The 19,696-nt window shown below is 56.1% G+C and overlaps 1 protein-coding gene, 1 long non-coding RNA gene and 2 other non-coding genes across 4 annotated transcripts; all 4 read right to left on the bottom strand.

The window, feature by feature from the left end:
- Positions 1-6,314: 6,314 nt before the first annotated feature.
- LOC146398099 (U2 spliceosomal RNA) lies at positions 6,315-6,505 on the bottom strand. The gene has a single exon (XR_014822099.1). It is a non-coding gene; the product is annotated as a U2 spliceosomal RNA (small nuclear RNA).
- Positions 6,506-9,044: 2,539 nt separating this feature from the next.
- On the bottom strand, positions 9,045-13,727 carry LOC146398098 (uncharacterized). Its single transcript, XR_014821133.1, has 2 exons — positions 9,529-13,727; positions 9,045-9,441 (listed from the first exon to the last, which is right to left on the bottom strand). It is a non-coding gene; the product is annotated as an uncharacterized LOC146398098 (long non-coding RNA).
- A 243-nt stretch (positions 13,728-13,970) lies between these two features.
- LOC146398096 (uncharacterized) lies at positions 13,971-18,825 on the bottom strand. Its single transcript, XM_084984437.1, has 2 exons — positions 16,927-18,825; positions 13,971-14,282 (listed from the first exon to the last, which is right to left on the bottom strand). Exons 1-2 carry the CDS (start codon positions 17,722-17,724, stop codon positions 14,148-14,150), a joined length of 933 nt encoding a protein of 310 aa, XP_084840563.1. The 5' UTR covers positions 17,725-18,825; the 3' UTR covers positions 13,971-14,147.
- On the bottom strand, positions 16,626-16,816 carry LOC146398097 (U2 spliceosomal RNA). The gene has a single exon (XR_014822105.1). It is a non-coding gene; the product is annotated as a U2 spliceosomal RNA (small nuclear RNA).
- Positions 18,826-19,696: the final 871 nt, after the last annotated feature.

The raw sequence follows: 19,696 nt of genomic DNA, 5'->3' as shown, positions 1-19,696 counted from the left end.
TGGCTCGGCAGGGTGAGAACCCAGCTAGTCTCCATGAGGATGAGGGTTGGATCCCTGGCTTCACTCAGTGGGTTCAGGATCTGGCGTTGCCATGAGCCACTGTGTAGGCTGCAGAAGCAGCTGTGATCTGGCGTTGCTCTGGCGGCTACAGCTCCGATTTGATCCCTAGCCTAGGCACATCCACATGTGGCGTGGGGTGGGGGAGGGGGCTGGGGGAGGCATAAAAGTAAAAATAAAATAAAGTCAACTAAAATAAACTGAGTCAAACATAGACGGTCACTGGAGATCGGCCCTGCTGCGAAACTCCCTGGAGCCCGGCAGCTTGGATACCTGGGCAGCTGGCACCTTCCCTTCAGCTGGTGGGCCTGGTCTCCCCCAGGCCTCACCTCCCTGCCTCTCTCTAGTGTGATTTGTTCTCCCCCCTCGTGGCTCTCGCTTCCCAGCCATTACCACCCTCCTGGGGCTCCACTTGCTGTTTCGTTCTGGTCACCCCCAGTCCCCTCCTGCAGCCAAGGTCTCCCAAAGTGCCAGGCGCCTATGCAGGTGGAGGCTGGACGTCTGTCCCTGTGGGGGTCTGTCTCCTAAGACGCTGCACCATGGCTGCAACCCCCTCTTCATAACCTCCTCCACCTGCAGCCTACTCCCGCCTTAGCCTTGCCTGCATCCCCCCGGAAGGTGAGGGCCTTGAGATAGTTATGGGATGAAGAAGCAGGTGGTCTTAGGTGTGGGGAAAACTGAGGTAGGGAAAAGGCGAGGTAGCTGAGTTCCATGCTTCCTCATGGGATGTTCTGTTCAAAAATGGGGCTGTGGGAGTTCTCCCGTGGCCCAGCAGCTTGGGTATCCAGTGTTGTCACTGCAGTGACTCAGATTCGATCCCTTGCCTGGGAAGTTCCGAATGTCAGACAGGTGTGGCCTCCCCCCAAAATGGAGCTGCTAAGCATGATCTGAGAGTGGAGTTTTCTTCTGTCTGATGTCTAAATGTTGTTCCTCAGGCACCTGCATAAACCCAGGTTTTGTTTGGTTGGTTGGTTGGTTGGTTGTTGGGTCTTTTTAGGGCTGAACCTGTGGCACATGGAAGTTCCCAGGCTAGGGGTGGAACTGGAGCCTCAGCTGCTGGCCAACACCACAGCCACAGCAACGCCAGAGCCTTAACCCACTGGGCGAGGCCCGGGATTGAACCCAAGTCCTCATGCAAACCGGTCGGGTTTGTTACTGCTGAGCCACGATGGGAACCTCACAGGCCCAGTGTTAGGGCTGGTGGTCCCAACCAGTCTTCGCCATCTTGACCTGGACAGCAGCCAACTCCAAGTTCCTGGAAAACAATTAAGCCTCTGTTATTAGAAGGGAGCCATAAGTCCGAGGGGTTATCTAGAGGGGTGGTTAAAGAGCCCCCAAATAATTAAGGCAAAGTTCCCTTGGGATGCCGCAGGTTAAATATGGCATTGTCACTGCTGTGGCTGGGGTCACAGCGGAGGCATGGGTCCCACTCCTGGCCTGAGAACTTGTATATCCTGGGGGCACCGCCAAAAGAAATGAGGGGGAGCTGGGTCAGTGAAGGCTGCTTACAAGCGGGGGTGGGGTGGGGCGTTACGCTCATCTAAATGTGAGCTCACCTCCACGCACACCAAAGGAACCAACAAACCTGAAAGAGTGCAGATTTTCCATTCCCACCTTCAAACTGTCAGAAAGGAAGCCTCCAGGAGGCCAAGCGACCTGCACACCTTGACACCCTCCCGGCTCCACGTTCCTTCAGGAATCAGGCGCCCACAGACACCTCCACCAGGGGGCAGCATCTCCTGCCCAGCCCTTGGCTGGGCCCTGGGACTTGGTTTTGTTTTGGATGCGCTGCCTCTGAACCCGCCTCTGGTAGGGGAAGAGGAGGCGCCTAAGGGTTCCTTCCACACGTTTTCTCTGGTCGCGCTCCTTCTAAGAAGTAGGTTGTGTCTCCCGCATTTCATTCTGGGGGAAACACAGCTAGGATTTGAAATCCGGGTCTTGGTGATTCCCAGGCTGAAGCTGCTCCCGGGCAGCCACTTGCCCGGCCCATCCCCACTCCTGCAGGCGCCTCTCCTCCTTCATTTGTGCCCTCAGACAGGTGCTCGGTTAGGCTGCTGAGGAGACAAGGATGTCCTCGGCCGCTTGCCGGGTGCGTTCCATCCATCCTGTAGCCTCTCCTCCAAGAAATCCTTCCTCTCCAGTAAAGGCCTGAGCATTCAGTACTACCCAGACCTTGCCCAGAAGGGCAGGATTTTATAGGCATCCCTGGTGACCACCGAGGTCTCAAGGATCCTAGACCAGGAAACTTCCAGCTAAGGGTCGATGCTTGGTTCCCATAGTCAGGGAACCCCCTGAGTACATTTAACCATGCCATTGTGGAGTTCCCATTGTGGCTCAGTGGTAATGAACCCGACCAGTATCCCTGAGGATGCAGGCTCCATCCTTGGCCTCCCTCGGTGGGTTAAGGATTCGGCATTGCCATGAGCTGCGGCGTAGGACGCAGACGCGGCTCGGATCTGGCGTTGCTGTGGCTGTGGCAGAGGCCGGCAGCTGTAGCTCCCATTAGACCCCTAGCCTGGGAACTTCCACGTGCTGCAGGTGCAGCCCCCCAAAAGCAAAAGACATTAATTTTGAAAAAATCGTCCCATTGTGCAGTCATGAATCCTGCAAGCTTTCCTGACTGCCCACTGTGTGGCAGGCGTGGTGCTGGGCACTGCAGAGCTGTGGATGACAAGAGCCAGCTCCTGGGCTCGGCACTTCGTCTGCTGGGGAGATGGCTCTAAGGAAGAACAACCCCTCAGCAGCTAGAAGTTGACCCCGGCTGGGGCGTCTGCAGGAGGTGGCGTGCAGGTCCCAGCCAATCTGTCCTCTCTGGAATGAATGCTCTGGAGTGACTCCTTATCACTGAAAACCTTGGCTCTAAGGTCGCCGATTGGAGAGCGCTTCAAGAGCAATCCCCTACCCCCCAAGCCTGGACTCATCTAAAGTAGCTCCCTGCCCAGTTACTCTCCAGCCCATCTCCCTGTTTCATTTTCCTTGCTTGTACGGGTCGTGATCTGAAATTCTCTCTTTGCAGTCATTGTCTGTGTCCCCCATTGCCCAATATGATGTACACTCCGTGAGGGCAGGTCCCAGACTGGGGTGTGGAGGTGGAGACCGGAGTTCCCACTTACCTCTTCTTGGTCTTTTCTAGGGCCGCACCCGAGGCACAGGGAGGTTCCCAGGCTAGGGGTCTAATCAGAGCTGTGGCCGCTGGCCTACTCCACAGTCACAGCAACGCGGGACCTGAGCCCCGTCTTCAACCTACACCACGGCTCACGGCGACGCCGGATCCTTAATCCCCGGGGCAAGGCCAGGGATCGAACCCGCAACCTCACGGTTCCTCGTCGGATTCGTTAACCACTGAGCCACCGATGGGAACTCCCTGGAATTCCTACTTAGAAGAGACTGGATTGGGGTAGGTCCACGGCCTGAGGCTGTCCTGACAAACCGGGCCCCTTTCTTCACCCTCATCTTGCCCCATCTCCTTCCCACTTGTTCAATACCTTCCCTGGCAAACACAAAAGATGAATTGCCACTTCCATCCCCTTCATCAGATAGTCCAGTGACAGTCTCCCTCTTGGGTGAGGCCCAGAAGATCTTGGAGAAATGCTAAAGAAGTTTCAAAGATTGTGGAAGAAACAAAACAATGGGCGTGTTTTCAGCTCCCATTTGTTTGGTTTCATAGACAATGCAGCATTTGTTCAAAGCCCAGGTTAGTTAATTTCTAGCTGGGTGACCTGGGCCAGGGATCAGATCCAAGCCACAGCTGTGCCTTGTGCAGGAGCAGTTTCCACCTAGACGCCACCGCACCTGCGGCGTCGCTGGATGCTTTAACACACCGTGCCAGGCTGGGGATTGAACCTGCGTCTCGGCCCTGCAGAGCCGCTGCTGATCCTGTTGCGCCACCGTGGGAACGCCTCAGTTTCTTCTTTTCGGGTAAACATACCTGGTTTGAGTTGTGTCAACTGCAAACAAAATAGAAGCAGCTCACCTAAATGTTGAGAGGTGTAGGTTATTCAGCAGAGGCAAGGGGTGGGGGAAATCAGTTTTTGCAACGAAAGACCTGGCAGTCCGAACATCAAAGGACTGCTGCTCCTAAAAGAAAACAAGGGGAGTTCCCACTGGGGCTCAGCCGTTAACGAAGCCGACTAGCATCCACGAGGTCACGGGTTTGATCCCTGGCCTCGCTCAGTGGGTTAAGGATCCAGCGTTGCCGAGAGCCGTGGTGTAGGTCACAGACGCGGCTCGGATCCGGAGTTGGCTGTGGCTGTGGCGCAGGGCCGGCGGCTACAGCTCCAACTGGATCCCTAGCCTGGGAACCTCCATATGCTGCAGGTGTGCCCCCCCCCCAAAAAAAAAGACAAAAAAAAAAAAAAAAGAAAGAAGGAAAATAGGGGATACAGCAGAAATTGGCACAACATTGTAAATCAAGTATAATTTTTAAAAAAAGGAAGGAAGAGAAAGAAAAAGAAGGAAGGAGGGAAGGAAAGAAAGGAAGACAGACAGACAGACAGAAAGAAAAACAAGGGAGTTCCTTGGTGGCTCAGCATATTAGGGACCCGGAATTGTCACTGCTGTGGTGAGGGATGGATCCCTGGCCCAGAAGCTTCCGTATGCCCTGGTCAAGGACCAAAAAGAAATAAAAACAAAAGAAAACCAGGTAAGCAATTCAGTGCTTCTATTTATGGGAAGATCTAGGAATCTAGGCTCGCTGAAATCATTCCTTTAATATGCACCTCAGATATCCGGGCCCCGTATCCTATTGTGCTCTGCTTTCATGTCGTTTTGTTGTTTTGCCTTTTTTTTTTTTTTTTTTTTGTCTTTTTGCTATTTCTTTGGGCCGCTCCCGCGGCATATGGAGGTTCCCGGGCTAGGGGTCCAATCAGAGCTGTAGCCGCCGGCCTACGCCAGAGCCACAGCAACGGGGGATCGGAGCCGCGTCTGCGACCTACACCACAGCTCACGGCAACGCCGGATCGTGAACCCACTGAGCAAGGGCAGGGACCGAACCCGCAACCTCATAGTTCCTAGTCGGATTCGTTAACCACTGTGCCACGACGGGAACTCCTGTTGTTTTGCTTTTTGTTTTCTGCCATGCTGGCAGCACGTGCAAGTACCCAGGCCAAGGAGGGAACCTGCACCAGATCCTTAGCCCACGGAGCCAGCGAACTCCTGGGGGTTTTTTGGTTTTAAACGATCCTGTGCTTTCTAATCTAGACGGGCCTCAGGGTGCACCCATGTAAACTGATGGTTTAATGGCTGTAACATCCTTTGTTGACTACTGCAATCATTTAGTTTCTCCTTTGTGGCAGGCCCAACTCAGACTTGATCTCTGAAACTTGCTTTCCGCCACAGTGTAAGGGAACAAATGCATATTCCTCAGCAAATCATCCCGCGGCTGCAAAGGTCTTGTCCAGTGGTTAAAACGCTGCTTTCCCGGTTGGGCAGGAGACACAGCCCAGTAATTAAAACCACCAGCCCACCCCACCCCACCCCCCGGGGGGGGGGTAGGCGGGGAGGGGGAGGGAGTTCCAGTCGTGGTGCCGAGAACATGAATCCCACGAGGAACCAGAAGGTTGCAGGTTCTATCCCTGGCCTTGCGCAGTGGGTCAAGCATCCGGTGGTAAAGGCCGGCAGCTGTGGCTCCAAACCCAGCCCTAGTCTGGGAACCTCCACACTCCGCGAACGCGGCCCTGAAGAACAAAACAAAACACCCGCCCAAACAGCCACCAACTGCCGCGGAACCAACATAAACACACTGAAAGCACCTTAAACGAAGAAAGACTTTAGGCGTAAAGTAAAACTCAAAGCCGGAGTTCCCGTCGTGGCGCAGTGGTTAACGAATCGGTTGCGGGTTCAAGCCCTGGCCTTGCTCCGTGGGTTAAGGATCCGGCGTGGCGGTGCCGAGAACTGTGGTGGAGGTTGCAGACGTGGCTCGGATTCCGCGTTGCTGTGGCTCTGGCGTAGGCGGGCAGCTGCAGCCCCGGTTCGACCCCCAGCCTGGGAACCTCCACATGCCGCGGGAGCGGCCAAGCAAATGGCACCAAGACCCGAAGAAAAAAAGGAAAAAAAAAACAAACTCAAACCCACCTACAGCAGCCAGCTAGAGAACACGGCTGTAAAACTCAGCCTCCAAACTTCCCACAGAAAAAAGCTTCACGACAGAAAGACGACGTAATGGACAACATGATAGAACAAAACTTCCCTTCTAAACGCTCTTCTAACCGCCAAGGTAACGCCCCTTCTACTTTTCAAACCCTGTCGTGTTCCCCCGCAGGGGGTGCACCGTTCCCGGAAGTACTGCAATACCAGGTCGATGCGTGGAGTGGACGGAGCAAGCTCCTATTCCAACTCCCAGCTCCAAAAATCCATTTAATATATTGTCCTCGGATAGAGGACGTATCAGATATTAAACTGATAAGAACAGATACTACACTTGATCTTAGCCAAAAGGCCGAGAAGCGATGCCCGCCCCCACCCCCAGCGCCCGCACCGCCCGGCCCGCAGCCACACTCAACTCACGGTGACCCCCACCACCCCGCGCTCCCGCTCGCCCCTCCTTCGCCTCCCTCGCACCACTGCGGCGGGCGCTACGCCGGCCTCTCCCGCGGATGTTTTCCTCCCTACATCGTCAAAGACGACTCCTCCACCGCTCGCGGCCTCGCCGGCCTCGGGCTGGGGCGACCTTTGCCGTTTGCATGTCCCGCCCGGTCCCAGCCGAGCAGGCGTGGCCAAGGCGGGCTCGCTGGGCCCTGGGGACCGCCTCCCGGCGCCCGGCGCGCAGGCCAGGCCGCAGAGGATGCCCTTCGTCTTTGGCACCCCAAGCCGACAGGAGAGACGCGGTGGGCGGCCGGAGGGGCCGGGGGAAGGAGCTGCTGGCGGAGATTTTCCTGAAGCCAAAGTGTGCCAATGGCCTCCGACTGCGGAGGGACGAGCTTCGTGCCGTCGTCGCAGGAGGGCCTGGTTCTGAGTCCCGGCCTTGGCAGGTCTGGAGCGGGGCTTCCCGCGGCGCCGGCGCCGGCGCCGTCAGCCCCCAGCCAGGCGGCGGGCGTGCGGGTGGGGAGGGCCCGGCTGGGCCGACGCCAGGAGCCTCCCCAGCTCCAGCGCCTGCGTCTGCCGGCCGCCTCCACGGACCGGGCCGTCGGAGAGCGCCCTCTGCCCGAGACGTCGATCCCTACACCCCCTCCGCCCCCGGCCGCTTGTGGCCACAGCTCCTCGCCGCAGGCCTCCCGCTGGGCTCTTGCGCACCCCGCCCCGCGTCCGCCTGCCGCCCTCCTCCTTCGTGTTCCCTCCCAGCCGGTGCTTCTTTTCCAGTCCACCCTTCCCCACCCGCCGCCGAGACCGGAGGGGACCCTCCTCAGCCCTTGTCGCCCCGTCATCCCAGCGCTAGCCCGGGGGCCGGCCTGGAAGGGGGTGCACGGTAGACGCTCGTTGAGCGAGTGAAAGAGGCGCAGAACAGACGGAATCGGACGAGCAGTTAGGAGGGTACGGGCCGGTCCAGGGCTGAAGGGAGGGAAGAGGTGGCCAGGCGGCGGCAGGACACCCGAGAGGCGAGGGGACTGTCAGGGCCGCTCTGGGCGTCGAGGCCAGTCCGGGAGGCCAGTCCGGGAGGATCAGCTCTGAGCTGCGGTGGGGGCTCACACCACAGCTGTGGCAACACCAGATCCACAGCACACTGTGCCGGGTGGGCTACTGAGCCTGCAAGCCGGTGCTCCTGAGACCCCACCCGTCCCCCCGGGCCTCCGTGGGAACTCTAGGTACCATTTGCTTTCTATGGCCACGCCGTCGTCGGCACATGGAATTTCCTAGGCTAGGGGCCAAATCAGAGCTACGGCTGCCGGCCCTCGCCACAGCCACGGGGACGCTGAGCCACGTCTGTGACCTCCACCGCAGCTCACCGCAACGCCCGATCCCCGACCCCCTGAGCGAGGCCAGGCATTGCACCGGGATCCTGGTGGATACCAGTTGGATTGGTTTCTGCTGGACCCCAGCAATGGGAACTCTTAGGAGGGCCCTTTGAATACACTACCTCTTCGCTAGAGTCTAAGGTAGAGGGGGTGCCTCGTGGGCTTACTGGGCTTTTTGGTGCTCCCTGCAATGTGTGGGCCAAGGCAAGTGCCTCGCTCCCTTCCCTCCACTCTAATCCCCACTGCGTTAGTATTAGCCCCGTTCTGCTCACCGGAGCTGTCACAGGCACAGGCCACCTGGAGCGCTGGGCATGTGGGAGCGCTGGGTCCTAATTGGGATGTGTTGTGAGGGTAGAGTACACGTGGGGTTTAAAAGACAGCCTTCAAGGAGTTCCCGCTGTGGCTCCAAGCGGTCAGGGCCTCTTGGGAGCGCTGGCACGCAGGTTCCCTCCTCAGGCTAAGGATCCCGTTGTTGCTGCTGCTGCTGTGGCTTCCATAGTGACTGTGATTGGGATCTGGGCCTCAGCCTGGGAACTTCATATGCGACGGGTCAACCAACCAAAAAAAAAAGAAAAAAAAAGGACAAGAATTTAGTATCCAAAGCGGTAAAGTATCTCAGTAATTTGGACACTGATTACATAGATTCAAGCGATAGTTTAGATATACTGAGTTTAATAAAACATTAAACTTAATTTCGCTTGTTTTCACTATTTTCTTATGTGGCTAGGAATACTTAAAGTTACGTGTAAGTGGAGTTCCTGTGGCTCCGTGGAGTAAGGATCCTTTGCTGTGTTTCAGGCAGCGTGGTTTGGATCCCTGACTTGCACAGTGGGGTTCAAGTTGCAGTGTTACCACAGATTTGGCTGGGATTTGATCCCTTGCCCGGGAACCTCCACATGGCGTGGGTGAGGGGGAAAGGAAGAAGAAAGTACCCGCGTGCGTCACCTGTTTCTAGTGGAAAGCACTCTGCCAGACTCAAGTTCAGAGAGGCCAAGCAGCTTGCCTAGGATCATACAGCCAATGTGAAGCCAAGTCAGGGCTTGCGTCCAAGCATCCAGCTAACCATGTGGGACCTCAGTCTTTTTAAACTGGGGTTGATTTTATTATTTTTTTTAATAGTTATAATGGGAGTTCTTGTTATGGCCAGCAATAGTGAACCTGACTAGTATCCACGAGGACTTGGGTTCCGTCCTTGGCCTGCCTTGGCTCACTGGGTTGAGGATCCAGCGTTTCGGTGAGCTGTGGTTGTAGGTGGGAGATGCTGCTCAGATCCATGGTTGCTGTGGCTGTGGTGTAGGCTGGCAGCTATGGCTCTGAGTTGACCCCTGGCCTGGGAACCTCCCTATGCTGAGGGTGCCCTCCTAAAGTAAAAAATAAAATAAAATAGGGAGAATGACAATGCCTGTCTGATTAGGCTGCCTGTGAAGCTACACATGGAAGGGCAGGCGCATGGGGCTGTCTGAATAAGGGCCCTCTAGGGAAAGTCACTTCTTGTCTGTAAGAGAGAGAGAATTCCACTTCAGTGCTGTGCACTGTCTCCACTTACCCACCCTGAGCATTCCTGTTTCACATCCCGCTTTACCTATTTATGTTTCTGCCACCTGCTACGTTGCTATTGACACCCATGAGTGTCACGTGGCATGTGTATAGACATTGAGGTGGGCACACAGACACACAGATGTATAGCTGTCATCACAGATACACCGAAATTAGTGCTGGACTGCTCTTCCCCTCGATGGCAGGGGTTGTATTTGCTGCTGTCTCCTCCGCGCCTGTATTTGTTGACTGAATGGACAGAAGAGGGTGAACTGAGACAATATATCCTAGGCTCAGCCTGCTCCTGACCAGACTCTTCAGCCTCCCATCCCTGGACCTCTGTTCAGATCTGTGAGCGTCAGACCATCTTCTGCTCACTCCTTTGGTTTCCCTGAGAAGGCGGTGGCTACGGTCCAAACACCCAACCATCTGTCCATTTCTCGCCGACTCCCTCCTTGTCCTGCCTGGTGTTCTGGCCTCTTGGGCAGGTGTCTTCGTCCCCATCCTGGGCTGAGTGTGCCCTGAGGGCAGGATCAGCTGCTGGTCCACTCCTGCCCAGGAGTGTCACATCGGTTCCAGGTGATGCAGGATAAAACAAGGAAAGTAAGAGCAACCCAAACCCCAGAAGATGTACTCACCTTTCTAACATACAAAGAGCGCCTCAAAGTTATACTAAAAGGCTAACTATTCCATAGGGGGGAACGTGGGTGAAGACCAGGCACTGAATCATTTCCTAGTTCGTAGAGAAGAAAAAGTGGTTTTGGGATTTCCTCTTGTGGCTCGGCAGGGTAAGAACCCAACTAGTCTCCATGAGGATGAGAGTTGGATCCCTGGCTTCACTCAGTGGGTTCAGGATCTGACGTTGCCATGAGCCACTGTGTAGGCTGCAGAAGCAGCTGTGATCTGGCGTTGCCCTGGCTGTGCTGTAGATCGGTGGCTACAGCTCCGATTTGATCCCTAGCCTAGGCACATCCACATGCGGCGCGGGGTGGGGGAGGCATAAAAGTAAAAATAAAATAAAGTCAACTAAAATAAACTGAGTCAAACATAGACGGTCGCTGGAGATCGGCCCTGCTGCGAAACTCCCTGGAGCCCGGCAGCTTGGATACCTGGGCAGCTGGCACCTTCCCTTCAGCTGGTGGGCCTGGTCTCCCCCAGGCCTCACCTCCCTGCCTCTCTCTAGTGTGATCAGTTCTCCCCCCTCGTGGCTCTCGCTCCCAGCCATTACCACCCTCCTGGGGCTCCACTTGCTGTTTCTTTCTGGTCACCCCCAGTCCCCTCCTGCAGCCAAGGTCTCCCAAAGTGCCAGGCACCTATGCAGGTGGAGGCTGGACGTCTGTCCCTGTGGGGGTCTGTCTCCTAAGACGCTGCACCATGGCTGCAACCCCCTCTTCATAACCTCCTCCACCTGCAGCCTACTCCCGCCTTAGCCTTGCCTGCATCCCCCCGGAAGGTGAGGGCCTTGAGATAGTTATGGGATGAAGAAGCAGGTGGTCTTAGGTGTGGGGAAAACTGAGGTAGGGAAAAGGCGAGGTAGCTGAGTTCCATGCTTCCTCATGGGATGTTCTGTTCAAAAATGGGGCTGTGGGAGTTCTCCCGTGGCCCAGCAGCTTGGGTATCCAGTGTTGTCACTGCAGTGACTCAGATTCGATCCCTTGCCTGGGAAGTTCCGAATGTCAGACAGGTGTGGCCTCCCCCCAAAATGGAGCTGCTAAGCATGATCTGAGAGTGGAGTTTTCTTCTGTCTGATGTCTAAATGTTGTTCCTAAGACACCTGCATAAACCCAGGTTTTGTTTGGTTGGTTGGTTGGTTGGTTGGTTGTTGGGTCTTTTTAGGGCTGAACCTGTGGCACATGGAAGTTCCCAGGCTAGGGGTGGAATTGGAGCCTCAGCTGCTGGCCAACACCACAGCCACAGCAACGCCAGATCCTTAACCCACTGGGCGAGGCCCGGGATTGAACCCAAGTCCTCATGCAAACCGGTCGGGTTTGTTACTGCTGAGCCACGATGGGAACCTCACAGGCCCAGTGTTAGGGCTGGTGGTCCCAACCAGTCTTCGCCATCTTGACCTGGACAGCAGCCAACTCCAAGTTCCTGGAAAACAATTAAGCCTCTGTTATTAGAAGGGAGCCATAAGTCCGAGGGGTTATCTAGAGGGGTGGTTAAAGAGCCCCCAAATAATTAAGGCAAAGTTCCCTTGGGATGCCGCAGGTTAAATATGGCATTGTCACTGCTGTGGCTGGGGTCACAGCTGAGGCATGGGTCCCACTCCTGGCCTGAGAACTTGTATGTCCTGGGGGCACCGCCAAAAGAAATGAGGGGGAGCTGGGTCAGTGAAGGCTGCTTACAAGCGGGGGTGGGGTGGGGCGTTACGCTCATCTAAATGTGAGCTCACCTCCACACACACCAAAGGAACCAACAAACCCGAAAGAGTGTAGATTTTCCATTCCCACCTTCAAACTGTCAGAAAGGAAGCCTCCAGGAGGCCAAGCGACCTGCACACCTTGACACCCTCCCGGCTCCACGTTCCTTCAGGAATCAGGCGCCCACAGACACCTCCACCAGGGGGCAGCATCTCCTGCCCAGCCCTTGGCTGGGCCCTGGGACTTGGTTTTGTTTTGGAGGCGTTGCCTCTGAACCCGCCTCTGGTAGGGGAAGAGGAGGCGCCTAAGGGTTCCTTCCACACGTTTTCTCTGGTCGCGCTCCTTCTAAGAAGTAGGTTGTGTCCCCCGCATTTCATTCTGGAGGAAACACAGCTAGGATTTGAAATCCGGGTCTTGGTGATTCCCAGGCTGAAGCTGCTCCCGGGCATCCACTTGCCCGGCCCATCCCCACTCCTGCAGGCGCCTCTCCTCCTTCATTTGTGCCCTCAGACAGGTGCTCGGTTAGGCTGCTGAGGAGACAAGGATGTCCTCGGCTGCTTGCCGGGTGCGTTCCATCCATCCTGTAGCCTCTCCTCCAAGAAATCCTTCCTCTCCAGTAAAGGCCTGAGCATTCAGTACTACCCAGACCTTGCCCAGAAGGGCAGGATTTTATAGGCATCCCTGGTGACCACCGAGGTCTCAAGGATCCTAGACCAGGAAACTTCCAGCTAAGGGTCGATGCTTGGTTCCCATAGTCAGGGAACCCCCTGAGTACATTTAACCATGCCATTGTGGAGTTCCCATTGTGGCTCAGTGGTAATGAACCCGACCAGTATCCCTGAGGATGCAGGCTCCATCCTTGGCCTCCCTCGGTGGGTTAAGGACTCGGCATTGCCATGAGCTGCGGCGTAGGACGCAGACGCGGCTCGGATCTGGCGTTGCTGTGGCTGTGGCCTAGGCCGGCAGCTGTAGCTCCCATTAGACCCCCTAGCCTGGGAACTTCCACGTGCTGCAGGTGCAGCCCCCAAAAAGCAAAAGACATTAATTTTGAAAAAATCGTCCCATTGTGCAGTCATGAATCCTGCAAGCTTTCCTGACTGCCCACTGTGTGGCAGGCGTGGTGCTGGGCACTGCAGAGCTGTGGATGACAAGAGCCAGCTCCTGGGCTCGGCACTTCGTCTGCTGGGGAGATGGCTCTAAGGAAGAACAACCCCTCAGCAGCTAGAAGTTGACCCCGGCTGGGGCGTCTACAGGAGGTGGCATGCAGGTCCCAGCTATTCTGTCCTCTCTGGAATGAATGCTCTGGAGTGACTCCTTATCACTGAAAACCTTGGCTCTAAGGTCGCCAATTGGAGAGCGCTTCAAGAGCAATCCCCTACCCCCCAAGCCTGGACTCATCTAAAGTAGCTCCCTGCCCAGTTACTCTCCAGCCCATCTCCCTGTTTCATTTTCCTTGCTTGTACGGGTCGTGATCTGAAATTCTCTCTTTGCAGTCATTGTCTGTGTCTCCCCATTGCCCAATATGGTGTACACTCCACGAGGGCAGGTCCCAGACTGGGGTGTGGAGGTGGAGACCGGAGTTCCCACTTACCTCTTCTTGGTCTTTTCTAGGGCCGCACCCGAGGCACATGGAGGTTCCCAGGCTAGGGGTCTAATCAGAGCTGTGGCCGCTGGCCTACTCCACAGCCACAGCAACGCGGGACCTGAGCCCCGTCTTCGACCTACACCACGGCTCACGGCGACGCCGGATCCTTAACCCCCGGGGCAAGGCCAGGGATCGAACCCGCAACCTCACGGTTCCTCGTCGGATTCGTTAACCACTGAGCCACGATGGGAACGCCCTGGAATTCCTATTTAGAAGAGACTGGATTGGGGTAGGTCCACGGCCTGAGGCTGTCCTGACAAACCGGGCCCCTTTCTTCACCCTCATCTTGCCCCATCTCCTTCCCACTTGTTCAATACCTTCCCTGGCAAACACAAAAGATGCAACGTAGGGTAGAATTGCCACTTCCATCCCCTTCATCAGATAGTCAAGTGACAGTCTCCCTCTTGGGTGAGGCCCAGGAGATCTTGGAGAAATGCTAAAGAAGTTTCAAAGATTGTGGAAGAAACAAAACAATGGGCGTGTTTTCAGCTCCCATTTGTTTGGTTTCATAGACAATGCAGCATTTGTTCAAAGCCCAGGTTAGTTAATTTCTAGCTGGGTGACCTGGGCCAGGGATCAGATCCAAGCCACAGCTGTGCCTTGTGCAGGAGCAGTTTCCACCTAGACGCCGCCGCACCTGCGGCGTCGCTGGATGCTTTAACACACCGTGCCAGGCTGGGGATTGAACCTGCGTCTCGGCCCTGCAGAGCCGCTGCTGATCCTGTTGCGCCACCGTGGGAACACCTCAGTTTCTTCTTTTCGGGTAAACATACCTGGTTTGAGCTGTGTCAACTGCAAACAAAATAGAAGCAGCTCACCTAAATGTTGAGAGGTGTAGGTTATTCAGCAGAGGCAAGGGGTGGGGGAAATCAGTTTTTGCAACGAAAGACCTGGCAGTCCGAACATCAAAGGACTGCTGCTCCTAAAAGAAAACAAGGGGAGTTCCCACTGGGGCTCAGCCGTTAACGAAGCCGACTAGCATCCACGAGGTCACGGGTTTGATCCCTGGCCTCGCTCAGTGGGTTAAGGATCCAGCGTTGCCGAGAGCCGTGGTGTAGGTCACAGACGCGGCTCGGATCCGGAGTTGGCTGTGGCTGTGGCGCAGGGCCGGCGGCTACAGCTCCAACTGGATCCCTAGCCTGGGAACCTCCATATGCTGCAGGTGTGCCCCCCCAAAAAAAAAGACAAAAAAAAAAAAAAAAAGAAAGAAAGAAGGAAAATAGGGGATACAGCAGAAATTGGCACAACATTGTAAATCAAGTATAATTTTTAAAAAAAGGAAGGAAGAGAAAGAAAAAGAAGGAAGGAGGGAAGGAAAGAAAGGAAGACAGACAGACAGACAGAAAGAAAAACAAGGGAGTTCCTTGGTGGCTCAGCATATTAGGGACCCGGAGTTGTCACTGCTGTGGTGAGGGATGGATCCCTGGCCCAGAAGCTTCCGTATGCCCTGGTCAAGGACCAAAAATAAATAAAAACAAAAGAAAACCAGGTAAGCCATTCAGTGCTTCTATTTATGGGAAGATCTAGGAATCTAGGCTCGCTGAAATCATTCCTTTAATATGCACCTCAGATATCCGGGCCCCGTATCCTATTGTGCTCTGCTTTCATGTCGTTTTGTTGTTTTGCTTTTTTTTTTTTTTTTTTTTTTGTCTTTTTGCTATTTCTTTGGGCCGCTCGCGCGGCATATGGAGGTTCCCAGGCTAGGGGTCCAATCAGAGCTGTAGCCGCCGGCCTACGCCAGAGCCACAGCAACGGGGGATCGGAGCCGCGTCTGCGACCTACACCACAGCTCACTACACCACAGCTCACGGCAACGCCGGATCGTGAACCCACTGAGCAAGGGCAGGGACCGAACCCGCAACCTCATAGTTCCTAGTCGGATTCGTTAACCACTGTGCCACGACGGGAACTCCTGTTGTTTTGCTTTTTGTTTTCTGCCATGCTGGCAGCACGTGCAAGTACCCAGGCCAAGGAGGGTACCTGCACCAGATCCTTAGCCCACGGAGCCAGCGAACTCCTGGGGGTTTTTTGGTTTTAAACGATCCTGTGCTTTCTAATCTAGACGGGCCTCAGGGTGCACCCATGTAAACTGATGGTTTAATGGCTGTAACATCCTTTGTTGACTACTGCAATCATTTAGTTTCTCCTTTGTGGCAGGCCCAACTCAGACTTGATCTCTGAAACTTGCTTTCCGCCACAGTGTAAGGGAACAAATGCATATTCCTCAGCAAATCATCCCGCGGCTGCAAAGGTCTTGTCCAGTGGTTAAAACGCTGCTTTCCCGGTTGGGCAGGAGACACAGCCCAGTAATTAAAACCACCAGCCCACCCCACCCCACCCCCCGGGGGGGGGGGTAGGCGGGGAGGGGGAGGGAGTTCCGGTCGTGGTGCCGAGAACATGAATCCCACGAGGAACCAGAAGGTTGCAGGTTCTATCCCTGGCCTTGCGCAGTGGGTCAAGCATCCGGTGGTAAAGGCCGGCAGCTGTGGCTCCAAACCCAGCCCTAGTCTGGGAACCTCCACACTCCGCGAACGCGGCCCTGAAGAACAAAACAAAACACCCGCCCAAACAGCCACCAACTGCCGCGGAACCAACATAAACACACTGAAAGCACCTTAAACGAAGAAAGACTTGAGGCGTAAAGTAAAACTCAAAGCCGGAGTTCCCGTCGTGAGGCGCAGTGGTTAACGAATCGGTTGCGGGTTCAAGCCCTGGCCTTGCTCCGTGGGTTAAGGATCCGGCGTGGCGTTGCCGAGAACTGTGGTGGAGGTTGCAGACGTGGCTCGGATTCCGCGTTGCTGTGGCTCTGGCGTAGGCGGGCAGCTGCAGCCCCGGTTCGACCCCCAGCCCGGGAACCTCCACATGCCGCGGGAGCGGCCAAGCAAATGGCACCAAGACCCGAAGAAGAAAAAGAAAAAAAACAAAAAACAAAAAACAAACTCAAATCCACCTACAGCAGCCAGCTAGAGAACACGGCTATAAAACTCAGCCTCCAAACTTCCCACAGAAAAAAAGCTTCATAACAGAAAGACGACGTAATGGACAACATGATAGAATAAAACTTCCCTTCAAACGCTCTTCTAGCCGCCAAGGTGACGCCCCTTCTACTTTTCAAACCCTGTCGTGTTCCCCCGCAGGGGGTGCACCGTTCCCGGAAGTACTGCAATACCAGGTCGATGCGTGGAGCGGACGGAGCAAGCTCCTACTCCAACTCCCAGCTCCAAAAATCCATTTAATATATTGTCCTCGGATAGAGGACGTATCAGATATTAAACTGATAAGAACAGATACTACACTTGATCTTAGCCAAAAGGCCGAGAAGCGATGCCCGCCCCCACCCCCAGCGCCCGCACCGCCCGGCCCGCAGCCACACTCAACTCACGGTGACCCCCACCACCCCGCGCTCCCGCTCGCCCCTCCTTCGCCTCCCTCGCACCACTGCGGCGGGCGCTACGCCGGCCTCTCCCGCGGATGTTTTCCTCCCTACATCGTCAAAGACGACTCCTCCACCGCTCGCGGCCTCGCCGGCCTCGGGCTGGGGCGACCTTTGCCGTTTGCATGTCCCGCCCGGTCCCAACCGAGCAGGCGTGGCCAAGGCGGGCTCGCTGGGCCCTGGGGACCGCCTCCCGGCGCCCGGCACCCGGCGCGCAGGCCGGGCCGCAGAGGATGCCCTTCGTCTTTGGCACCCCAAGCCGACAGGAGAGACGCGGTGGGCGGCCGGAGGGGCCGGGGGAAGGAGCTGCTGGCGGAGATTTTCCTGAAGCCAAAGTGTGCCAATGGCCTCCGACTGCGGAGGGACGAGCTTCGTGCCGTCGTCGCAGGAGGGCCTGGTTCTGAGTCCCGGGCTTGGCAGGTCTGGAGCGGGGCTTCCCGCGGCGCCGTCAGCTCCCAGCCAGGCGGCGGGCGTGCGGGTGGGGAGGGCCCGGCCGGGCCGACGCCAGGAGCCTCCCCAGCTCCAGCGCCTGCGTCTGCCGGCCGCCTCCACGGACCGGGCCGTCGGAGAGCGCCCTCTGCCCGAGACGTCGATCCCTACACCCCCTCCGCCCCCGGCCGCTTGTGGCCACAGCTCCTCGCCGCAGGCCTCGCGCTGGGCTCTTGCGCACCCCGCCCCGCGTCTGCCTGCCGCCCTCCTCCTTCGTGCTCCCTCCCAGCCGGTGCTTCTTTTCCAGTCCACCCTTCCCCACCCGCCGCCGAAACCGGAGGGGACCCTCCTCAGCCCTTGTCGCCCCGTCATCCCAGCGCTAGCCCGGGGGCCGGCCTGGAAGGAGGTGCACGGTAGACGCTCGTTGAGCGAGTGAAAGAGGCGCAGAACAGACGGAATCGGACGAGCCGTTAGGAGGGTACGGGCCGGTCCAGGGCTGAAGGGAGGGAAGAGGTGGCCAGGCGGCGGCAGGACACCCGAGAGGCGAGGGGACTGTCAGGGCCGCTCTGGGCGTCGAGGCCAGTCCGGGAGGATCAGCTCTGAGCTGCGGTGGGGGCTCACACCACAGCTGTGGCAACACCGGATCCACAGCACACTGTGCCGGGTGGGCTACTGAGCCTGCAAGCCGGTGCTCCTGAGACCCCACCCGTCCCCCCGGGCCTCCGTGGGAACTCTAGGTACCATTTGCTTTCTATGGCCACGCCGTCGTCGTCGGCACAGGGAATTTCCTAGGCTAGGGGCCAAATCAGAGCTACGGCTGCCGGCCCTCGCCACAGCCACGGGGACGCTGAGCCACGTCTGTGACCTCCACCGCAGCTCACCGCAACGCCCGATCCCCGACCCCCTGAGCGAGGCCAGGCATTGCACCGGGATCCTGGTGGATACCAGTTGGATTGGTTTCTGCTGGACCCCAGCAATGGGAACTCTTAGGAGGGCCCTTTGAATACACTACCTCTTCGCTAGAGTCTAAGGTAGAGGGGGTGCCTCGTGGGCTTACTGGGCTTTTTGGTGCTCCCTGCAATGTGTGGGCCAAGGCAAGTGCCTCGCTCCCTTCCCTCCACTCTAATCCCCACTGCGTTATTATTAGCCCCGTTCTGCTCACCGGAGCTGTCACAGGCACAGGCCACCTGGAGCACTGGGCATGTGGGAGCGCTGGGTCCTAATTGGGATGTGTTGTGAGGGTAGAGTACACGTGGGGTTTAAAAGACAGCCTTCAAGGAGTTCCCGCTGTGGCTCCAAGCGGTCAGGGCCTCTTGGGAGCGCTGGCACGCAGGTTCCCTCCTCAGGCTAAGGATCCCGTTGTTGCTGCTGCTGCTGTGGCTTCCATAGTGACTGTGATTGGGATCTGGGCCTCAGCCTGGGAACTTCATATGCGACGGGTCAACCAACCAAAAAAAAAAAAAAGAAAAAAAGAAAAAAGGACAAGAATTTAGTATCCAAAGCGGTAAAGTATCTCAGTAATTTGGACACTGATTACATAGATTCAAGCGATAGTTTAGATATACTGAGTTTAATAAAACATGAAACTTAATTTCACTTGTTTTCACTATTTTCTTATGTGGCTAGGAAGACTTAAAGTTACGTGTAAGTGGAGTTCCTGTGGCTCCGTGGAGTAAGGATCCTTTGCTGTGTTTCAGGCAGCGTGGTTTGGATCCCTGACTTGCACCGTGGGGTTCAAGTTCCAGTGTTACCACCGATTTGGCTGGGATTTGATTCCTTGCCCGGGAACCTCCACATGGCGTGGGTGAGGGGGAAAGGAAGAAGAAAGTACCCGCGTGCGTCACCTGTTTCTAGTGGAAAGCACTCTGCCAGACTGAAGTTCAGAGAGGCCAAGCAGCTTGCCTAGGATCATACAGCCAATGTGAAGCCAAGTCAGGGCTTGCATCCAAGCATCCAGCTAACCATGTGGGACCTCAGTCTTTTTAAACTGGGGTTGATTTTATTTTATTTTTTTTAATAGTTATAATGGGAGTTCTTGTTATGGCCAGCAATAGTGAACCTGACTAGTATCCACGAGGACTTGGGTTCCGTCCTTGGCCTGGCCCACTGGGTTGAGGATCCAGCGTTTCGGTGAGCTGTGGTTGTAGGTGGAAGATGCTGCTCAGATCCATGGTTGCTGTGGCTGTGGTGTAGGCTGGCAGCTATGGCTCTGAGTTGACCCCTGGCCTGGGAACCTCCCTATGCTGAGGGTGCCCTCCTAAAGTAAAAAATAAAATAAAATAGGGAGAATGACAATGCCTGTCTGATTAGGCTGCCTGTGAAGCTACACATGGAAGGGCAGGCG

Source organism: Sus scrofa, chromosome 12 (assembly GCF_054392235.1).
Source record: "Sus scrofa isolate SSC_HxYL_T2T_F1_AM1 chromosome 12, Sscrofa_HxYL_maternal_Yorkshire_Landrace_v2.0, whole genome shotgun sequence".
NCBI classification, from domain to species: domain Eukaryota; kingdom Metazoa; phylum Chordata; class Mammalia; order Artiodactyla; family Suidae; genus Sus; species Sus scrofa.
The sequence above is the reverse complement of the archived record's forward strand: the minus strand, read 5'-3'. Positions and strand labels throughout refer to the sequence as shown.